This window comes from Pseudorasbora parva, chromosome 22 (genome assembly GCF_024679245.1).
Source record: "Pseudorasbora parva isolate DD20220531a chromosome 22, ASM2467924v1, whole genome shotgun sequence".
NCBI classification, from domain to species: Eukaryota; Metazoa; Chordata; class Actinopteri; order Cypriniformes; family Gobionidae; genus Pseudorasbora; species Pseudorasbora parva.
In genome coordinates, this window is record NC_090193.1 from 3,774,813 (window position 1) to 3,797,482 (window position 22,670).

At 38.8% G+C, this 22,670-nt stretch overlaps 1 protein-coding gene across 4 annotated transcripts in view; it reads right to left on the reverse strand.

Annotated features, from left to right (window-relative positions):
• rbms2a (RNA binding motif, single stranded interacting protein 2a) overlaps positions 1-22,670 on the reverse strand; it is a 98,364-nt gene that overhangs the window by 41,184 nt on the left and 34,510 nt on the right. For all 4 annotated transcript variants that reach the window (XM_067431079.1, XM_067431080.1, XM_067431081.1 and 1 more), the window contains exon 2: positions 12,718-12,878. In XM_067431079.1, the coding sequence (XP_067287180.1) occupies positions 12,718-12,878 (161 nt within the window). The remainder of the gene's footprint in view (positions 1-12,717; positions 12,879-22,670) is intronic.

The following is a 22,670-nucleotide window of genomic DNA, read 5'->3' on the forward strand; positions in this document are numbered from 1 at the left end:
GCATCTGTGTGAAAACAACCCTGGAAAGAGAAATGAGGATTTGGGGAGAAAAACAAGGAATTCTCAGTGCATTCTGTGAATAATTCATGGGCTATATCGTAAATTAAATCAGGGGAGCAGACCACAAATGCACAGTATATGTTGTGCTTTTCATACTGTTACAGTGGAAAGCAAAAAAAGGAAGAAAAACAAAATAGCCAGGAGGAAGAATGCAGCGTCTGACATGCTATAGGTACACTCTAAAAAATGCTCGGTTGTTTTAACCCAATGTTGGGTCAAATATGGACTAACCCAGCAATAGGGTTGTTTTAACCCAGCAATTGGGTTGTTTTAATCCAGCAATTGGGTTGTTTTAATCCAGCAATTGGGTTGTTTTAATCCTGCGGTTGGGTTAAATATTTGCTTAAGACAACACAATCGCTGGGTTAAAACAACACAACTGCTGGGTTAGTCCATATTTGACCTAACATTGGGTTATTTTTTACTCCGAATTTTTAGAGTGTATTCTTGTTATCCCGTGTCACATTAAAATACCAATGAGCGTTCTGCTCATTCAGTCAAACTGATGGATAAGGATTATTTGTAGCGCAACCTTAAGATTTGAAATGATTTGTATCAGTCTTTTTGAGTGTAACTTCTCCAAACCGGAAGTGCCTCCCATAATCCAAAACACAGTCGGCTCGTCAGGAAAGAACGAGGAGGATAAAGCTTTATTTTAAAGCAGCAAATCAATGTAAAGAACCAAAGCTAGCAAACTGCTAACACTCTGTAAAAGTAATATGAGGTACTATTATTTTCTATCTTTTTGTAATCTCATTAAAGTTAATCATGTTCAAAGAACAGTTTAAATCCAAATTATTGTTGTTTTACACACAGTTTGATTTACATGCATGATGTATTTAAAGAAATTACAAATTTCAAAAAATACAACAGTATTCATGTTTGGAATTACATTAGGGAGAGATATTAATGTCATTATTTATCAATATATATTATCAATGTTATCATATATGTGAACCTGGACCACAAAACCAGTCAGTTTTGAAACTGAACAACTGAATAAATAAGCTTTTCATTGATGTATGGTTTGTTAGGAAAGGACAATATTTGGTCACGGTGCAACTATTTGAAAATCTGGAATCTGAGGGTGCAAAAAAAAAACATCTAAATATTGAGAAAATCGCCTTTTCTCAAGTCCTTAGCAATGCACATTACTACTAATAATACTTTTATACAGTGAGGAAAATAAGTATTTGAACACCCTGCTATTTTGCAAGTTCTCCCACTTATAAAGTCTATTTATTTGTATGATACAGCTGCAAATAAGTATTTAAACACCCGTCTATCAGCTAGAATTCTGACCCTCAAAGATCCGGTTAGTCTGCCTTTAAAATGTCCACCTCCGCTCCATTTATTATCCTAAACTAGATGCACCTGTTTGAGGTCGTTACCTGCATAAAGACACCTGTCCACCCCATACAATCAGTAAGAATCCAACTACTAACATGGCCAAGACCAAAGAGCTGTCCAAAGACACTAGAGACAAAATTGTACACCTCCACAAGGCTGGAAAGGGCTACGGGGAAATTGCCAAGCAGTTTGGTGAAAAAAAGGTCCACTGTTGGAGCAATCATTAAACCTAATAGAGAATCTTTGGAGGGAGCTCAAACTCAGTGTTTCTTAGCGACAGGCCAGAATCCTGACAGGCCAGAAACCTGACTGATCTAGAGAAGATCTGTGTGGAGGAGTGTGCCAAAATCCCTCCTGCAGTGTGTGCAAACCTGGTGAAAAACTACAGGAAACATTTGACCTCTGTAATTGCAAACAAAGGCTACTGTACCAAATATTAACATTGATTTTCTCAGGTGTTCAAATACTTATTTGCAGCTGTATCATACAAACAAATAGTTTAAAAAAATCATACATTGTGATTTCTGATTTATTTTTATTTTTATATTATGTCTCTGACAGTGGACATAGACCTACGATGACAATTTCAGACACCTCCATGATTTATAAGTGGGAGAACTTGCAAAATAGTAGGGTGTTCAAATACTTATTTTCCTCACTGTATATATATTTTTATGGTAGGAAAATGTACAAAATATCTTCGTGGAACATCTTCACATATTATCAATGTTGGGTGAATTGTTTCTTTAATAAAAAAAAATATTTTTTTCTTTAAAGTGGTGAGATAAAATGCAGTCATCACCGTTTCAGTTGACGTCCTTTTCTGAACAAATTAATGACAGAATGGAATGTGTATCACATTATCAGTGTGAGAATATGATAACTTAGAGGGTAAAGGGGAAAAGGGAACAAAAAACAACATCAGTCAGAAGAACAAAAAAGAGGAAGTGACTTATGTAGACTGTGAGACTAATTTCCATGTTGAACAGTTCAAAGGTCATCAGTTAAACACCTATCTGACTTTTGCACTTCGACATCTGTGTTGTGTGTGTGTGTGTGTGTGTGTGTGTGTGTGTGTGTGCGCGCTACTGTTTAACCATGACCCAGTTAGCACTGATGCCGTCCTTTCCTTCACATGCTCTGGTATTTGTTTTCCCTTTAAAGGATTTCCACAGCTGACACTTCCTCACCTCTCTCACCCTGCCATAGCTTTACCTCAGTCTAGAACCTGCTCTTCAAAATAAAGGCTCTTTATTGGCACTTTAATATCATAGAACCTTTCCATTGCACAAAAGGTTCTTTATAGTGGAAAAAAATATTTTATAATGATTTTATAAACACTGCAAGGTTCTTAAGGGAACCGAAAATGGCTCCACTATGACATCACTGTAAAAACACCCTTTGGGAATCTTTATTTTGAACTCTTTCCCCGCCATTTAATGGCATTCTCCGGCTTTCCGCATCTTCACTGTCAAACAGTAGGGGGCACTATTACGCATCTTCTGAAAGAATAGAGAATCTCCTGATCAAAACAAAGGCGAAGAAGAAGCAGAAACAAAATATCATATGTAATCAGATTCATATTTAACCCGTAAATGCATACCTTTCATTCACTACCCTCCTCCTCATTCATTTTTTTTAAAGTTAGACATCAACCTTCTTATGCTGCGTTCACACCGCACACGAATGACACGAATAAATCGCTCTATTCGCGCGAAGTTGGACGCGTGAACATTTTGAATCCATTCGCATCATTCGCGCGTGACATTCACTACACAACAGACGCGAATTCGCGTCATGGGAGGGGGTTCTGCCAGGCAGCGGCAGTCGGCAGAAGGACGAGCCGAGTTAAGGCTGCTCTCACCGGGGTTGATGAGCGCTGAGCTCCGGTGATCGCCCGGGTCTCACACCTCCGAAAACACCAGATCAAATTTTCAAATAGGAGCTTTCTTAATAAATAAATCACATATTTGAGCTATAAACAACTACATTTTTGCCTGAAAAACTATTAAAACTACATTTTGTGAAACAATACAGTAGTATTTTTAAATTACTCTGGCCTCGGGGTTTCCCCTATGGGTTTCCCATCCGGCACTTCAACACATGACAGCAGTAAGCAGGCTCCTCATTGGTTAACGCGGCGCGAATATCCGCCAAAGTTCAAATTTTTCAACTTGAGCGATTCGCGTGTTTCAAAACGCTCAATTCGCGTGATCCTTGCCGCCTCATTCGCGCGAATCGCGCCGCAGAATGCCTATTCGCGTCTCTGCATTGACTTAACATTAAATCACTCGCGCGAATCGCGTCATTCGCGTGCGGTGTGAACGCAGCATTAGTATTCCTTAATTAATTCATTTTAAACAATATAACAAGCAAAAAAAAAAAAAAGTGAATTATAATTGAATGCCTTTTTTTCCACTAGTTTTTTTTTGTCAAAATTGTATAGGGTCACTAATGACTATGATTGTAGGTATATATTATTTTGCACAATAATAAATTAATCTATAATGACAAACTAGGTACAATTCACCTTTATTCCACAAGGTGGCGATGTCTGGTATGCAATGATGAAGTGATGTTTCAATCATAGTTACCTAACCTACATTGTTATAATAATTATAATCTGCAAAACTTGTAATGGCTCAGTGATTTACTGCCGAGCAAGTACTGAAAACCATTATTAGTGTCAATGTCACGATGATGGATGTGCTCAAGAAGCTGTCAGTGATCAAAATATTGATTTTGAAGACACTGAAAATGAGTATTGAGTATATGCGTGAGATCGCAAATATGAGCCAGATGCTGAATGTACTGGGAAATGAGCTCTGACGAGGACATATGACAATGGGATAAAACATCTGCTCAAACTGAACCCTTCCAAGCTCCAAAAAATAACGAAATATACTTTATTCTACTCTTAGTCATTCAGGGGACGTGTTACCACAATAAAAAAAAATGCATGGTTGCAAGATAAAAATTCTAATGTATCGTTTTAATTAAAACTTTTAAGTTGCAAACATTAAATGTGACCCTGGAGCACAAAACCAGTCAGAAGTCACACAGGTATATTTGTGGCAATAGCCAACAATACAATGCATGGATCAAAATTATCCATTTTTCTTTCATGCCAAAAATCATTAGAGTATTAAGATCATGTTCCATTTGCACATTTCCAACCGTAAATATATATATTTTTTAAAAGTATCATTAGTAGTAATATGCATTCCTAAGGACTTCATTTGGCCAACTTTAAAGGAGATTTTCTCATTATGTCGATTTTTTGCACCCCCAGGTTACAGATTTTTAATAGTTGGCAAAATTTTAGGTTAAAAGCCAAATATTGTCCTATCCTAACGAACCATACACCAATGGAAAGCTTATTTATTCAGCTTCCAGATGATGTATAAAAGTGACCCTTATGACTGGTTTTGTGGTTCGGGTCACATATTGCATGTTCAGATATTCTTACAAAATGCATACAAAAAATATTCAGGGGGCCATGAAAGTTTTGTGAAAATTATCCAAAATGGTGGCAATGGCCGCCAACTTTTTTTTCTTCTTTTTTTCCGCAAATGTAGTTCGCGGTTGGGACCAAGTTAGCGGTGATTCTTCCTCTTGTACAGTCTTGCAGTGTGAAACCTCCTGTCGCCGATCCATCGCTCAGTGTGAACACAGCAGTGACTGAATGCTTCCCCAGACAGTCATGCAGTGTGAAGAGCAGTGACCCGACCAGTTTGAAAATCGTGTCACTAATTAAAAAATATGTTCAGCTAATTACCAGCGAGAGAGAGAGATTGCAAAATTCAAGTGACAAATGATGTTTTATAAACAACGTTCGGGAGGAGCCCTATCTCTAATAAGCCCAAGAGAAGACATACAGTATACACAGCCGACTCGCTGAGTTATCTTCTGCCTCCCTCCACCACCTCGACGACTAGGCCTCCTCAGGGTTTGGGCTCGGAGACTTTGATCCTTTCGGACAATACGGCAAAGAGGTTTATTTTACTCTATCATAGCCATTAGGATTGTTTTTGATTTGGTCTTAGGCCTCTTGACTACTCCTAACATTTCGCAGATTTAGGAGCTAGCTTTAGTGCTTAAACAACTAAGAGCAAAAAATAGGACTACAATTAAGACTGACACACCCATTCTTTTTGAGAGCTTCTCCTGAATTGGCAAGTTAGGAGCTACTTTTAGCCTAAAGATGTTTCGTGAATACGGCCCCGGTTGATATGTTGGACTGCTCACACAAAAAGAGTGTTTGAGGCACTACAGAGCCACAGTGTTTAACTTATGAATGGCTTATTTAGTTGTCTCTGCACATTAAGCTGTGACAGAAGTACATGACGCACACATTCATCCAACTACACACCAAAGCAAATCATAAACGCAGTTTTGTTTTAGTCTGGTAAAGTTACATCCTTCATACAGCAGGAAAAGATCAGTCATTTAACTGCTGGCTAGACAGCATGTTAGGCCATAAACGGAGAGCTTGTACACATATTACATCATCGTGAAATTACGGTAAACTCCAACCTTAACCTACAGTCTCCCAGCGGGGGGAAAACTGGGCGGATCAGGAACACTCTTATAATCTTACATATGAAAGCATGCGAAACCAGACGAGACTACAGCAGTGAAATAGAAAGCAAAACTGATTGCTTTATGTATAACAAATAATGTCACTGGACTTGCTTTTACTACAAATCAGAGATGCACCAACCGATCGACCGGCCAGGAATCGGAATCGTTTTTTCCCATTATCAGCCGGGATCAGTCTCAAGTCTATAGCTTGGAAAATACGCTGAAAGAACAAAGAAATTTGTTCGTTTTCTTGAGGTGGCAAGAACACAAACCAAGTTTGTTCAGGCCAGTACATCCCATACTTGACGAGAAAAGCAGGTCCCGATCATCTGCCTTTCTCCGCATTAACCACGCCCACTTTAAATGTCTGACCAATCAGACAATACCTCTCGCTCACACCAAAAGCGTGAGCCACTGATCTATATACAAAGTCCATCCAGTCATGAAAACGGAATTTACTGTATAACGTGGAATGTCTCAGAATTTGTCAAATTTTGGAGGAATAAATCAAAAGTAGGTCAGTACACTTAAATCACATCACGGTATGGAATAGTGTCTGTGAATATTAAACCGCAAGAAGTTTATTTGAATATGAATTCTACTTTTTCTGTGTGAATGAATGAATAAATGGCACAGACGTGTAGTTTCATTTCCCAGACACACACACACACACACACACACACACACACACACACACACACACACACACACACACACACACACACACACACACACACACACTGAAGCATGCGTGACGTTTGCGTTCATCTCCAGAGCTGCTCCAAATGTCACTTTATGATCCTTTTACAGTTTAATTAAAAAAAAGTATTGTCATATATCCGGGGCTGGTTCTATGCATGGGCAAATGTCTGCCTAGCCCACCTAATCAGAATTTAGGAACTGATTACAATTTGTGCATTGATTTAAAACAATCCGAAGTGGACTCTGTGTTGAAAGGTTTGATGAAGAGCTGTAGAATGCCCCAAACAATCACAGAATAACACCAGACATTTGCAGTATTCTTTCCTTTATTAACTGAAATTAGGGCTGTTTCGAATGCCATTTTTTGAGCTTCGAAGCTTAGGTGGCAATCAATATCGAATATTCGAAGCTTCGGTGGGTGGGGCTAAATATATAATAATAGTGTCGGTTTGCATTTGTATCATCTTTCACGACTTCACGTTTCACTCTTCGGCATCGTAAATGTGTTGCGGCAGACCCAGTGGAGTGCAGTGTTGCATTTGGTGCAATATGATCAGGTGGCACACATTCTTTAAATATTAATAAACATTTAATAATCTTTTAAATAGAACAGTTTCCGGTACGCATTACACGGGCAGGTTTATGCTCCGAAAACGGACAGTGCACAAGTGATACAAAACACAAAGTCTGTTGAGAGCAAGAACTTTAATAAAGTATTAATAACGAACCTTTCTTTAAAACAAATGAATCCCAAAACAGAAATTAAATTAGTAACACACAGTGATTTCAACAAACTGTAATAAATAAAGAACACGGTAGCATGCTTATAAACAGTTGAATAAGAATAAATGAATTGTTTTTAAAATGACACAAAATGTAATATCTATTACAATTAGTTTTATTCTATATAAGGGATTTATTTTGTCTTATTCTCACTTTTTGTTAATTTAAATCTTTAAAATGCGCGATGCTTTTATTGAAAGCATGTTGCGGTGTTTTTTTATTTTATTTATTAGTATTATTTCAAGCATGAGTGAGTGAGTCCGCGACGGAAGTCACGTGTTGAAAAAAACCCCGAATATTCGAATCTCAAAACTGAAAATCGAATGCCACCTCACCGAACGAATATTCGAATATTCGATTATTCTAGTACAGCCCTAACTGAAATTAACGGTGTGCCGCGTTACCGCTGTAGAAAACAATGACAATCACACGAGCGAAACAGGCGGAAATATGTCCGTGCTATTAAGGTGAGAATTACGAGGGGTTGTATTCGTGAATATGTATCTTGTTAAATAATAATATACAGCTCTGATTAGATTTTTTTTATTTTGATTTGATTCATGCCAACAAAACAAAAAAGTGCATTAAGAACGTGCATTGATTGCACAGACAGAACTAGAACATAATGTAATTGTTTAAAATACATATGCATAGTTAATTTTTGAAACCTTTCTATCTCTGGCTAGCTGTAATGCTGTTAAACTGAATGTCCGAGGCAATGTGAATGCTTAAATAACACTGAAATAAGAGTGTGTTGTTAGTCTTTTAATGAGTTTAGGGCCATTCCCACAGGACGCGTTTTTTGCGGTTAAAATGTGCAGATCTAGAGACGCGCTTCTTAAAAGTTATTTTAACTTGAGTGCCGTGTTTTAGAAAGCCGCGTCATGCACAGTATCTGCAAAAGATGCGAGCACAACAGTCAAACACGTCTAGGGGGATGTTTACATTAAAAACAATACAATTTAAAAGTTGCATTCATTTCTACAGTAACATATAGCCTTCCTTTTTGTTTTCTTACCAAATTAGCACTGACCAGTAGAAAAGACTATCTATCTATCTATCTATCTATCTATCTATCTATCTATCTATCTATCTATCTATCTATCTATCTATCTATCTATCTATCTATCTATCTATCTATCTATCTATCTATCTATCTATCTATCTATCTATCTATCTATCTATCTATCTATCTATCTATACTCACTCTCTTCTCTGACAAAATACAGCACTGCGTTCCTAGAAACAGTCGTCTGAATTTTTCCATAGCCTAAATATGGCTGTGCTGATGTTTGTGGAAAATCAGCATTAGTGTAAGGTGTAATATTTTGTTTCTCAGAAGTGTTTTAAAGCAGCGTCACACTGCTTTTTCCAGTTCATCTCCAACAGAAGCAAAGCGTCAGCACCTCTCTCTTGCCGCCGTGCAAACGCTGTCCCACATCTGAACTGAACTAAGGAATGTGTCTGTTTAAACATTAATGATAGGGTCTAAACAAGATTGGTCTTGACTTGCAGAAGCAAAACCAGTTCTCAGCCTCTTGAAATCTGTTAAATAATGGTATACTTTGGCACAATTTACTTACTGGAGAGTGATAGGGTACACCGCTCGTATTCAAAGCACAAACATTCACAAACAAAGGTTTAACGAGGCTATTAACATGCAAAGCTTCTTTTGAGTATGCTGTCAGCTTACACTACATAAAACCACACCAGAACTGTATTTACCTAACTGCATTGTACCAAGTGTAAAGTTTGATGGAGGGGGGGATTATGGTATGTGGTTGTTTTCAGGAGTTGGGCTTGGCCCCTTAGTTCCAGTGAAAGGAACTCTTAATGCTTCAGCATTTCATTTTGGACAATTTCAAGCTCCCAACTTTGTGGGATCAGTTTGGGGACGGCCCCTTCCTGTCCCAACATGACTGCGCTCCAGTGCACAAAGCGTCGGTCCATAAAGACATGGATGAGGAGTTTGGTGTGGAGGAACTTGACTGGCCTGCACAGAGTCCTGAGCTCAACCCGATAGAACAGCTTTTGGGTTGAAAACCTAATTCAAAATAAAATATTACTGTTGTATGTTAGAATTTAGCTACATCTCAATGTAATAATAATACTAACACTAACACTAACACTAAAACTACTACTACTACTACTACTACTAATAATAATAATAATAATAATAATAATAATAATAATAATAATAATAATAATAATAATAATAATAATAATAATAATAATAATAAATTATAATTAAAACTTCTGGGGAAAAAACTTTGCTAAGAAATGAATAAAAAAAAATAATTGTAGAAATTACAAGATTTCCATTAATTAGACATGCTTTTTGATTACATCATTAAAATGGAGTCACAGAATGCTTTGCTGCAATTTGTATGCATTTTAAATAAATAAAAAAATAAAAAAAATAATTTTATGAAACTTAACTTTTCCCTTAGCCAAATCGGTTTGTTCTGGAACAAGTCATAATAAGGCCCAAAATTGCCCGTTTGAGATACCCCAAACTAATCATATCTCATGTTTCACTACTGTCTACATAAGAGCCATCAGGAAATTCCCAGAGGACTAGCTGGGTTCATGAGCACTGATTGTCCGATGGCGGCCTGGAGCTCATATTTGCAAAAATGTCTAAACAAATGGTCAAATAGGCATCATATGCTTATATATGAATCACATAGTGAGGTCTTAACAACAGCATTCTCTTAAAACTACCTTCCAATAACAGTAGTTTTTGTAAAATTATAGCAGGTTTGCTCCTCCATTGACACTTGCTGTGAGAATTGCTGCCAGTATAGATCCGGCAGAAACAAGCGGAGTGATACAAACTGTGAAATGGTTTCTGTGTGTTATTAGTAGAATGGCTGGAAAAGGTTCTAAGCCAATCAGATTTGAGAACCGGAATTAACGGGTATATATAAACATACTGGAATTAGCTGAAAGTCTTTGTAAAGTTGCTTGATCATCTTAAAGTAAAGCTCTTGGGGCTTCATGACAAGAAAACGAAGCATTTCCTCTCTGCCACTCCTATTTGATTTATGTCTCCTGAATTTACCCTCATGCTTCCTCTTTTGAACCACAAATGGCTTGAGTTCAAACCTCAAAGCCTACTGTAGTTTGCTCAACAAAACATACTCAAAGTAAGAGCTGATCTTGAGATCTCTTGACTGTAAACATATTTACAAGCAGAAGTTTACAGATGAAAGAAACGTCCAACTTAAAGGGATCACATCTAGATTAAACAACAATCACACATGTGTAACACAAAATAAGAAGTCCTGAAAGAGAAAAGAGTGCTTAAATGAGCTTCAGAGCAGTGGTGTCTGAACATCTCCTGAAGTGAGAAGACAAAGTCCCCTCTGAATAATGTAAAGTCATGCTTTATTTCCCTTCTTTAGTTTACAGTGTCCTTGTTAAAATTACAGGAACACGTCAACAAGTTCAGGATTATGCCTTTAAATCTCATCAAGTGCGTATTAAAATGTTTTTCATTGCAGCACCTACAACATCACACTAAGCATACTTTTTTATTTAATAGCTAAAGGGGGAATGAACTATTCGCTATCGAGTACTCATTGCATTTACACAGTTTTGACCGCAAACTGTTGCAAACTAGCCTGACGTGGTCATACTCAATTCTAGTCAGAATATGAGTCTGATGCTCCATTGGGCTGTGATTATGGGGTGTGTTTCAACCCAACCAGGAAAGACCTCGATTGGATTAACCTACAATCAATCAGAGCAACGAAGCGGCGCATAACGTTAGATGTCAAATGTCAACAGAGCTCAACTGCACTGTGTTGCAAAATCTGCGTTTTTTTCTGCAGCTTAAAGCGACAGCAATTATGTTATATATATATAGACCCAGGAATGCGAATTTTAGCAGGTAACCTTGCCAAAATAACACACATTCTACTCCCCAAACGCCTTTTTTTTTCCCACCATGGGCATCTGGTCTAAACCAGGAGTGTTCAGGAGCATTGTTGGAGCGTTGCTATTGTGAGGAACTGAAAACCACTGACCATTGACCAACACACACCTGCTCTAAAGTCAATAGTGCAGTATTTCTGTGTTATTTAAAGGGGTACTTCAGTGCTGGGAAGATTCATTTTAATCTTCTTTAAACTGGGTCATTAATGTAGTAGAAATGTGAAATAATTTTTGAATTTGGTGCCTTCTAGACTGAGAAAAGACCGAATATGTATTTTTGTCTCATGGGGATGAAAGACTACAATTCCCAGAATGCTTCGCTGCCCTGTGAGGCCATTCCCAAAGCCACCGCTACTGAATCACTTTTACTTTCCCACCACCGCGTTCATCTTCATAAAATCAGTTCAGTTAGAGAACAGACACTACAATTAAAAACTGAACGTGTCTCTTCAATATATTGTGATTGAGCCGCTGAGGAAGTGTCAGCACACACGCAGCAGGAGTCAGATTACACGCATCGTGATGAGCTGAATGAGCTCTCGTGATGAGAGCTGAGGTAAACGCGTCCACCCTCGTGGCAGTCGTTCTCAGTGCGTGTTCAGTCTGGCGCATTTTCAGTTCATGCTTTTGGAAGATTATCTTAGATCGGAATTAACTTGTGAAGATAAAACACTCTCTTTGCTCCGCCGGCCGCACCGTTTCCATGAATGCCTGAGCCGAGCTGAGCTGTGAGTGAGATCTCCATCCCCCATGTGCGAGTTGAAAACATGCGGAAATAGCTCCCTCTGCTGGCTGTAGTCTTTAGCATCTGGCCAACAATTCCTCCGATGGCGCACAACGATATTTGTGTCACCGAAGTAATTTTTCCAGAAATAAAATACATAAATATCTTGTCTCAGGGGGATATGAGAGGGGGAGCACGATCATTCGATTATACTCCAGGGTTTCTACTGATAGAAAGCCATATGCTAATCGCTGAAGTAACCCTTTAAAGGGTGTGTTAGTGATATGAGCCTATAGGCGGTGCACAACGTGCACACACTCTGCTTATTACACACACAGGGACGCGCAGCAGCACACACACATTTTAAATATTACAATTAAAAGGATTCCTCTCTGGAGAAGCCCTTATTGTTTTGAGCGCTTCATATTTGAGTGAATCAATTGAAGCGCTTGGTTTGAGTTTCGAAACACTCTGTTTCCCCATCACTACTTTTCAGATGCATTTTCAGTAACTTGATTCCTCACAAACACGAGCACAGCGAAGCTAGCTAGCGTACGTAGACCAGAGAGACTTACGGTTGGCAGAGCTTGACCAGGTCTTGGTCAGTGGTCCCAGGATGGAGTCCGCGGATGTAAAGGTTGGTTTTGCTCAGCTGTTCCCCGCCTCCCACACTACTTGCGCTGCTACTGTTGGGACTGGACAGTGCCATCTGGTGGCTGGAGGACACATAGGCTTGCTGTTGAAATAAAAAAGATACATGTTTACTTATACAAATCAATATAAGTACAGTTAAACCAATGTTATTTATTTTTAACCAAACTATTACACAGACAAAAATTTGCAGTGAAAAAGTCAGCATGTATTAAAACTGAAAGCCAAAACAATGAAATGTGCAAAAAATATACAATATCCTAAAAGAGAACCTTTTTTTAAAATCTGCGTTTGACTCAGTCAAACACCAGCTATATTTCCACGATCCATCAAGTAGTCAAATGTATGAAGAGTATGTGAGTATGCTTAATCAAGTGTCCTGTGTCCCATGTCCTGATCCAATTCCCTATTTCCCAATTATTTCCTGTCAAAAACAACAGACAACCCACAAAAAAGGACTTTGTCCGAATTGTAAATGAAAAAGTTAAAGCTATAGTGTTGAATGAAATCTCTGATAGTTTGTTATATTAGTTAGGCTGGGATAATGTAATACTGATTTCTCCATTTTAATGGATTCTCATTTGGATGAACTGATATCGCGTCGTAACCCTTTAAGCCCTAAGGGCATTTTTAGACATTCACAAAAGTAAAGACACATTACTACAAAACTATAGCAAGGAGAGTCAAAAGGCAGGTATCGTTTGATAGAAAACTTTTGACATTTTTAGAAAGAAAAAAATCTGCATCTGGATCAAATATTGTGGTGATAGCTTAAAGTAATCAAAAATGTATATTATTTACATATGGGTACAGAAACTTTCAAAATTTTAGTCAATGCCTAGAACAATTATGCTTGTTGTTTTCTACCATGTGAGACCTTTCGTACGACATATGACTCTGATCTGTATGATGTTTTTGACATATTACAGTACACAGCACAAAAAAAAGTATTTTATAAAAAAAAAGGGGGGGGGGGTATTAGCAAATTACTCAGCACTATTTAGGAGTTAATCAAATTGGCAACATTCATTGTAAGGTTCTCTAAGCTTTTAAAGAGGTGGTTGCATGCGATTTGCCTTTTTTAACTTTAGTTAGTGTGTAATGTCGCTGCTTGAGCATAAACAGTAGCTGCAAAGTTACAGCGCTGAAAGTTCAATGCAAACGGAGATATTGTCTTTTAAAGTTACGGCAGTTTATTGCCTACAAAAATGGCCGGTTTGGACTACAACGAGCTTCTTCCTGGGTTGGTGACGTCATAAACCCTTTCTAGTCTCCGCAGATGTGTCTTCTGCCCGTAATGGGAAGGGGCGTGGCCTTAACCTGTGCTTGGCACTTCAGCCAATAAAAATACAGGAAACTACATTTGGCCGTCTGACCAATCTAAGACCATTGCGTTTTTTGGAGGGATGAGCTTCATAGAAGCAGGAAGCAAACGAGCCGTTCAAAGGACAGTGGAGACAGCGGTGTGGAATAAAGGGAGAATTAAAAAGAAAGATACGGCGTTTAAAAAAAAAAAAAGTATTAAGACATGTTATAATGCGCTAGCCTGACGTGGTCATACTCAATTCTAGTCAGAATATGAGTCTGATGCTCCATTGGGCTGTGATTATGAGGCGTGTTTCAACCGAACCAGGAAAAACATCAATTGGATAGACCTTTGTAGGACCTTTGTTGGTCTATCCAATTGATGTCTTTCCTGGTTCAGTTGAAACACGCCTCATAATCACAGCCCAATGGAGCAAACCAATCAGAGCAACGAAGCGATGCATTGTCAAATGTCAACAGACAGAGCTCAACTGCACTGTGTTGCCAAGTCCAAGTATTTTTCCGCGGTTGTTTTCTATGTCTGCGGGTTGAAGCGACTATTATGTGATATAGACCCATGAGTGCGAATTTTAGCAGGCAATCTTGCCAAAATAACACACATTTTACCCCCAAACACCATTTTTCCCCTGGAGAACCCCCCCGAGAAGTTTAGGGCTAGTAGTTGGCGGATTTTGTTGTAAAAACTTGGCAACCCTGTCTGCACGCGCGCTGGAATAAACGATCTTAGCCTTTGATCTTAGATCATCATCTTTGAGAGAAATTATGAAGGTGAATGCAGATACAAACAAGCTCTCCGTTTAGGATTCGAGTAAATATAACCCAAGCCCCTTTGATGACGTGATGATTACGTTACTGTTGATCATCTGTCCGTCATCGTCTAAAGCCCGCCCTGATGATTTCATTGGTCAGAACAGTTTCTGTTCGGGGATAATTACTCCGCTATGGAGCAAGGCCAGACCGAATTGCCCAACCTAAAAATGTTTTGGGCGGGGCTAAGTTCGGCTGGGATCCAGGCTAATAATGCGCCCCATAAACACAATCAAGCCTAGAATAAAAAAAACAGAACCACCGCTTTAAATGACACATATTTAGTGTTGATCAAGACAGCACCGGTGGGAAAAACTAGACCTCTAGAGTCTATGCTGTCTTCAGTTAATGCGTGAACTGAACAATATTTGTGCTTTGTTACTTTCGATATGAAACAAAATCCCAGCTGTAAACTATTATGAAAAAGATACAATTTTTCAACAGACCATCAAAATAAATGGTGAAGATACAGGACAATGTTCTGAAATCTCATGTATTCGTTGTTTCAACCACGGAAAGATCTCAACAAAACAGCTTGAGAACAATGTCAAATAACGTCATTTACCTCAACATTAGATTTACAATTTACTTTATTTTATACAAATCAGTTTTTGATCAGCTGTTATTAAACTTTAATATTAATGTACTAAGTAATGGAAGCTCTAGCGTAGTTCTTCCTGGAAGACTCCTATGTCACGTCATTCATTAATTATCTTTCTAGCCAATCATTATTTGTCATCTGTAGTATATAAGTTCTGTTCCCACCCATTACTACGTTCGCAGATACTGACGCCGCCGTTCACCCCCATCCTCCCCACCTCCACCAGGTCGGTCCCTGTCCATACATCGGGGATAGGCTCCGCTCCTGCCTTCATCATCAGGCCTTCATCATCAGGCAGGAACTGCAGGCAGGGCCGGCCCTGACCAATTTGCTGCCCTAGGCAAGATTTTACTTGGTGCCCCTTGTATCAAGGTTTTTATATGTTGGTTGTTTTTATAATTTTTAAAATAAAAATAAACAAACACACACAAACACACACACACACACACACACACGTCTGGTTCACTTCATCTTTGTGGGGACTCTCCATAGACGTAACGGTTTTTATACCGTACAAACCGTATTTTCTATCCCCCTACACTGCCCCTAAACCTACCCATCACAGGAAACATTCTGCATTTTTACTTTTTCAAAAAAACGTATCCTGTATGATTAGACATGTGCCGATTTTCGATAATGCGATTTATCACATAATGAATATGCACGATATTGTTATCGTGGGCACTTTAAAATATCGTAAATAATAATTTATTAACAATTTATAATTTTTTTATAATGCATTCAAGAATACTTTGCCCATCAACCGTATAAATGCTCAACACCGCTGTATTCTGCGTCAAAGGGACACGCGCTCAGATATAAACAAGCCCAACGTGCATTTGCACATGACTGAACCGGTGAAGGAGACGCGCTGCTGAAGTGCCGCTCAGTGACAGCAGAGGGCGCTGATGAACTGCAGAATGCGGCTGTTACCCCGGGAACCAGCAAACAAACAAAAAAACGCGTGTAGTTTTTAAAACATCCATTCGTTTTTGTAATCTCAATGTTGTTCATCAAAGCACCAAATACTTAATAGGCTATTTATTTTCAAACTTAAACATTTTTATGTTTTAATCTGGACTACAACATTACCTTAATAATTAGAACGTTCTGTTATTGTTCAGTAAAACTTTGAGACATACGACTTCATTAGTTAACATGTTAATTCATTATTCACCAAACTGACAATGAAAAATACTTATAAAGAATGAATCATTCTATGTTCATTTCTTAGTTACTGTTTCATAACATTAAAATCAAAATCAAAATAACTTTGTTAATGGACCTAAGATAAAACTAACAATGATCAGTATTTCTTAACTAACATTAACAAAAACATTATTTTCTGTACCAAATGTAGCTGTTGCTCAATCTTAGTTAATGCATTAAATAATGAGACCTTATTGTAATTTGTTAGCCTACCTGTTGTTCTTTATAGCCTAATTTTTTTGCAGTTTAATCTGTTTGAAAATTGTACTTTTACATCTCTGAAAAATATCAAGAGACCACTTAAAGGGGGGGTGAAATGCTGTTTCATGCATACTGATCTTTTTACACTGTTAAAGACTTGGAATCCCATACTAAACATGGACAAAGTTTCAAAAGTTAAGGTGGACGTTTGATGGGAGTATTTCTTTGTCAAAAATACTACTTCCGGTTAGTCATAAGTTTCGGCAAGTTTTTTGCGATCATGCGTCCCCATTGATGTTAGTGGGGGCGGAATTTCCTTGTATGGGCCTTACGGACAATTCTACCGGAAGCGCGTGAGAGAGAGAGAGGGAGAGAGCGAAAGCAACAGGCTATGCCCATCAAAGCGCTCGTAGGCTGCGCTGCACAGGTAATGTGCACAATTAACAATGACATCAAAAAGTGCGTTTTTGGTTGCCAGACCAAGACAGTCCTGCACAGATTCCCCCAAAACCCCGCGTTAAGGCAACAGTGGATGTAATTTGCTTTTCCGGATCAGCAACTGAGTTGCGCGAATGTTTATATCTGTTCGCTGCATTTCGGTGCCGACTGTTTCATAAACATGGCCCAGCATGACGCCGGATTTTCCAATAGCCTAATGCTGAAGGATGGAGCAGTCCCAACGTTAGAACCGCGGGCGGTGAGTTAGACTGCTTCAAATGTCTGTGTCTATGCTCATCAAGTAGCCCAAACATGATCACGTATAGTTACTATATATATTACTATATATAGAAATTGATCAATGGAGCATGCGATGTGTAGTGCGTGTACATTTGTTTAGCTGGCCACTATATGTGTAACTTTATGTTTGTGTATTGTAAAAGCACTCAACAATACACAAAGAGTGGGGAAATATGTTGAACTAAATAAGCACGCTTCTTCATTCAAATGCGCTACTATTCCGTGTCTATCTATGTAAACACTAACTTAACCTGTCTACACAAACCACGCGTAAACACACAAACACACGTGCACAACTGCACTTCCCACATGTACACCTTCAAAGACAAAAATACGACGATATAATTCAAGTATAAATATGTAAATAACACAAGCCGCTAAGCATATTATATAGTTAGTGTATAACTTGTACCACATAGAGACGTCCTGCTCTAGTCGTTTTTGCTGCTGCTCCTGTTCAACTGCAGCCTCTGGGTCTGATTCCGGATCATAGATGTATGGCTGTATCTGATTAAAAGCCATATTTTTATTTTGAATAAAGTTTTTTCCCCGCTGTTAGGGATGACAGCTTTACGACGCACTCGACGCACTCAACACAATAGCAGCAGCGCGCACACGTCATTATTTAGCTCCGCTCACACGACACGCCCCCACCCGCTCGGCTTTTTTCGGAAAGACTCGGAACAGCGCATCTTTCTTATATAATTATTAAAAAAATAAAGACTTTTCGGAGATATGCAGGATGCAATGCTACTCTATAGGTACTCAAGATTGACATGACACTGACTGAAACTGAGTGTTTCACCCCCCCTTTAACATTGATTTCTCAATGAGGGGTCTCTTAATTTTTTTCCAGAGCTGTATATATTTTTGGTGCATTATTGTATTTAAACATTCAGTTATTTTTGTTCTTACAATAATAGTTCTTAAAGCTGTTATGCTATGGCAACACTTTTTTTTGCAACCTATTTCAATATCGTGATAATATCGTATATCGTGATAAAACTTCATCAATTAATCGCAACATGAAAAATTGATATCGGCACATGCCTATGTATGATTTATAAGCATTTCAAAAAGTGGGGACCGGCTCACTTTTCAATGAGCCGGTTGAAAAGTGACTACTATCAGCTATTACTATCCTTATGGGGACATTTGGTCCCCACAATGTAATATAAACAAGGACACACACACACACACACACACACGTATATATACAAAAATGTGTGTATATCCTCCACTAAATTATGCATGCTCATGTTTTCACCATGAATGAAACTTTTTAAGAAATGTTTATATTTAGTGTGCATTTTATTTTATTTTTTAGCTCTTTTATATAAAGCTGTATATAAATATCATTACTAATTTCAGAAAATAAATTTTACAAACGCCATATATCCCCTTACAATTACACAACTGAGTAAAAACATTAGGCTATTCAAAAAAATTCTATATGTTTATAAACAATTGACGTGATTTTTTACAGATTCTGATCATCCAGAACAGTTGCTTACATAAAGTTTAAGATAAAAATAACTGGCATTAATTAGCAAACATTCATATTTAGATAATGCATTTAGATAAACTTCATTAATTTCATCACTTTACCTCTGTCTTTATCTCCTTATTCCTTTATATTCCTCCTGCATCAGAGGGCTTCTGTCTTTTTGACACATTGGCCATCCGTCATAAATTATTAGGCAACTTTCCAAGCGAACAAACAAGCACATTAAAAGCGAAAGCATTCCTGTCTGTTAGATGCGTGAGAGGCGACACGACAACAAATTCCCAACGTTAAACTGATCGCGCGTTCAATATTGGACACACTAAAGCACTCGCTGGGCAGGAGGAGATTGATGCGGTGGTCTGGGAAGAGTCTGGGGATTTTTTTGGGTAATATTTTGAATTAATATTAATAAAAAGTAGCAGTAATAAAACCGGAAAAATCACTCATTTTGGCGCCCCTATAGACGAGTGGCGCCCCTAGCATTTGCCTATTCCGCCTATGCCACGGGCCGGCCCTGACTGGATTCGGACTATGGAAGGGGCCTACGCCAAAGAACTGTATCAGTTCATATATGATACTCATTGTAAACAACTGTAATTAAATCTTATTCAATGCTATTCTCGCCTCCTGAGTCTTTTGGGTAGAAACAGGGTTCCAGCATTATTTGTGAGAGATTTATTCTTTAAGAAAAGTTGATGTACTTGATATGCCCAAACGAATTATCATTAGCTGTACAGGGTGACTGTGATCATTACACATTAACAGCGGTGTCCTTACACTAACCTGCACTGGTTAATGTGAAGGATGAGCCAGTTCACACACACACACAATCACAATCCTGCATGTTGCAACATCCCATGGTTTCCCTTCCCCTCTGCTCCATGAGTTTGTTGACTTAACCTTTGGTATCTTCCATCCAATAATAACATTAAGCAACTTTCAGATGCCTGCCAACAGAAAACCAGCACTGAAATGTGAAGAAGAGAAAAATGTGTAGCTCATCTTGGTCTAAGGTTTAAAGCGTCCATGTCTTGGGAAATCAGGGGACATGGAAATAAAGCTGTCAAAAGTCATGTTTCCATCCACATTTCGCACTTTCGTTTTGTTATCAACAAAGTGAATATGTGTTTTATTAAAGGGGGGGTGAAACACTCAGTTTCAGTCAATCTCATGTCAATCTTGAGTACCTATAGAGTAGTATTGCATCCTTCATATCTCCGAAAAGTCTTTAGTTTTATTATATTTATAAAATAAATATGGGCTGTACCGAGTCTTTCCGGAAAAAACCGAGCGCCTGGAGTCGTATCGTGTGGGCGGAGCTAAAGAATGACGAGCGCGAACAAAGCGGTGACGTCCTCAAGCGTGGAGAAACCTATGACTATCTCAGCTAATAGATATGATCCAGAATCAAATCTGAGGCTGAAATAAATTGAACAGGAGAAACAGCAACAGCAGGACGTCCGTCTCTGTGGTATGGACTGTATTTAGTGGCCTGTCAACATTTGTGTGTGTTTACTTGCAGTTTATGAGGACATGATTCGGTTTATGGACTATTGTATGCGACTAAACCTTAGCAGTAGCAAGCAAACGGTTTTGCACGTCAGACTAGTGTAACGTTATACAGAGAACAGCAATGGAGTCCGTTAGCGCATTTGAATGAAGCACGCGATCGTGTCGTTTACTGATGTTTACTCACGCGACGATAGCCGACAGCACAGACATTTGAAGCAGTTTTACTCACCGGCTGCTTCCAAAGCAGGACCGAACCTTTATCGCTGGGACGGCTCCGTCAAAAACACACTTCACTTCTTTGGTATGATTTGGTAAAGTCCTGTGACAGCAGTGACCGTGGAGATCTGCGATGTTGTGAAGCTTCACTTCATTTCTGCGTTCAAATCGGTTCAAATGCAGCGCTGCCTTCCCGGAATGCTGTGCTGAAGCGTTGAAGTCGCTCGACGTCACCCAGAGGAATAAAGTGGAGCGCGGCGCGGACTATAACGACGACTGGATCTGCAGCTGAGGGAGTGTTTATGGGCGTGCATTTCCTCTCTCGCTCTAGTCACGCACGCGCACCCTGCTGGGAGAAGAGCCCGTACGGCCCATACAAGGATCTTCCGGTCTGTCAACGTCAAGCCAAACCATACGGTTGAAAAAAACTCTCTGAAACTTGTGAGAAACCGGAAGGAGTATTTTTGATACAGAAATACTCCATCAAACGTACAACATTAGTTTTTGAAATTTTGTCCCCCCCTTTAACAAGTGTCATTGTTGCATAAGTTTTGTTTGTGTTGCTTAAAAAAATCTGCCCTTGAGTCGGTTTCATACACAATTTCACGTATATCACAAATTCTATCGTATCTTTTACATCCCAAATATTTGTAAAAAAAAAAAATGCAGAGGGTGAAATTCACCAGTTTAATGCTTACTATTTTCAGGAATAATAGGCCTATTACTGTCACGATTGTTGCAGGAAGGGAGACACAAGGATGAATCCAAAATAACAGGTTTAATGATCATTTCTAACAAAGACAATCAGGCAGCAACACAAGCTAACTAAGCTTTAGTTACACTGTATGTTTCAAGTGACCAAATTCTGATTTTCCCTCTCATGTGGCACAGATCGGATATGACATGTGAACGTGTAAGCAGGGAAAAAACGCATGGATTCAGATATCCTCAGCTCGGATTCAGGCTTCACTCGTATGTGGTAATAAATCTGATGTGAATCGGATACGTGCATTTGCGTCTGCGATGTAAGCATTCAAATCAGATATTCCCCAGTAAATTGGAGTCGTACTTCATTAAAAAACAGGACAGAGGCAACTCAAGTGGGCACGAACTGCGATCAAGGGATCTCCTCTTTTTCTCCGCCTTACGAGAGAAATGTTTTGCTGACCTTTCAAGATGTGTGGAAAAGTGCAGACAGCAAAACTATGAATAATCATTTTGCCTGTGGCCGTTGCATTTCGTGCCATTTTACTTCCTTTTCCGGTTAAAAATGTTTTGGACTGTTTCTCAGTGTACAGTGTAAATGCAAATATTGGATATGGGTCGCTTTTAAAAGATGATGTAAGCAGGTCGTCACATTTTTTGGGATATAGTCACCTAACCGGAATTGTGCATCAAGACCTGCAGTGTAAATGCAGCCTAGACTGTGGAAGGGCAAGGAGTGACTGAAAAGGCTAAATAGTGAATGCAAACGAGGAAGATGATGATGAAACACAACTGGAACAAATTAACTAATGAGGGAAACTATGGAAACAGACAAGTGGCGGGAAAACTACGGCAAAGGAACATTTGATCAATGAAAACATCAACAGAAGGTCCAAACACTAAGAGACATGTGACGATTACTAATAGATGCCATATGAATCATAAGATGAAGAAGCCTTTATGTGATGAAGCCCATGGGTTTGGACACAGGGCAGCTCATTTGTCCTGGATGGGAAAATTGAACATGCAGTCGTGGTTTGAGGTGGTCGAGAACG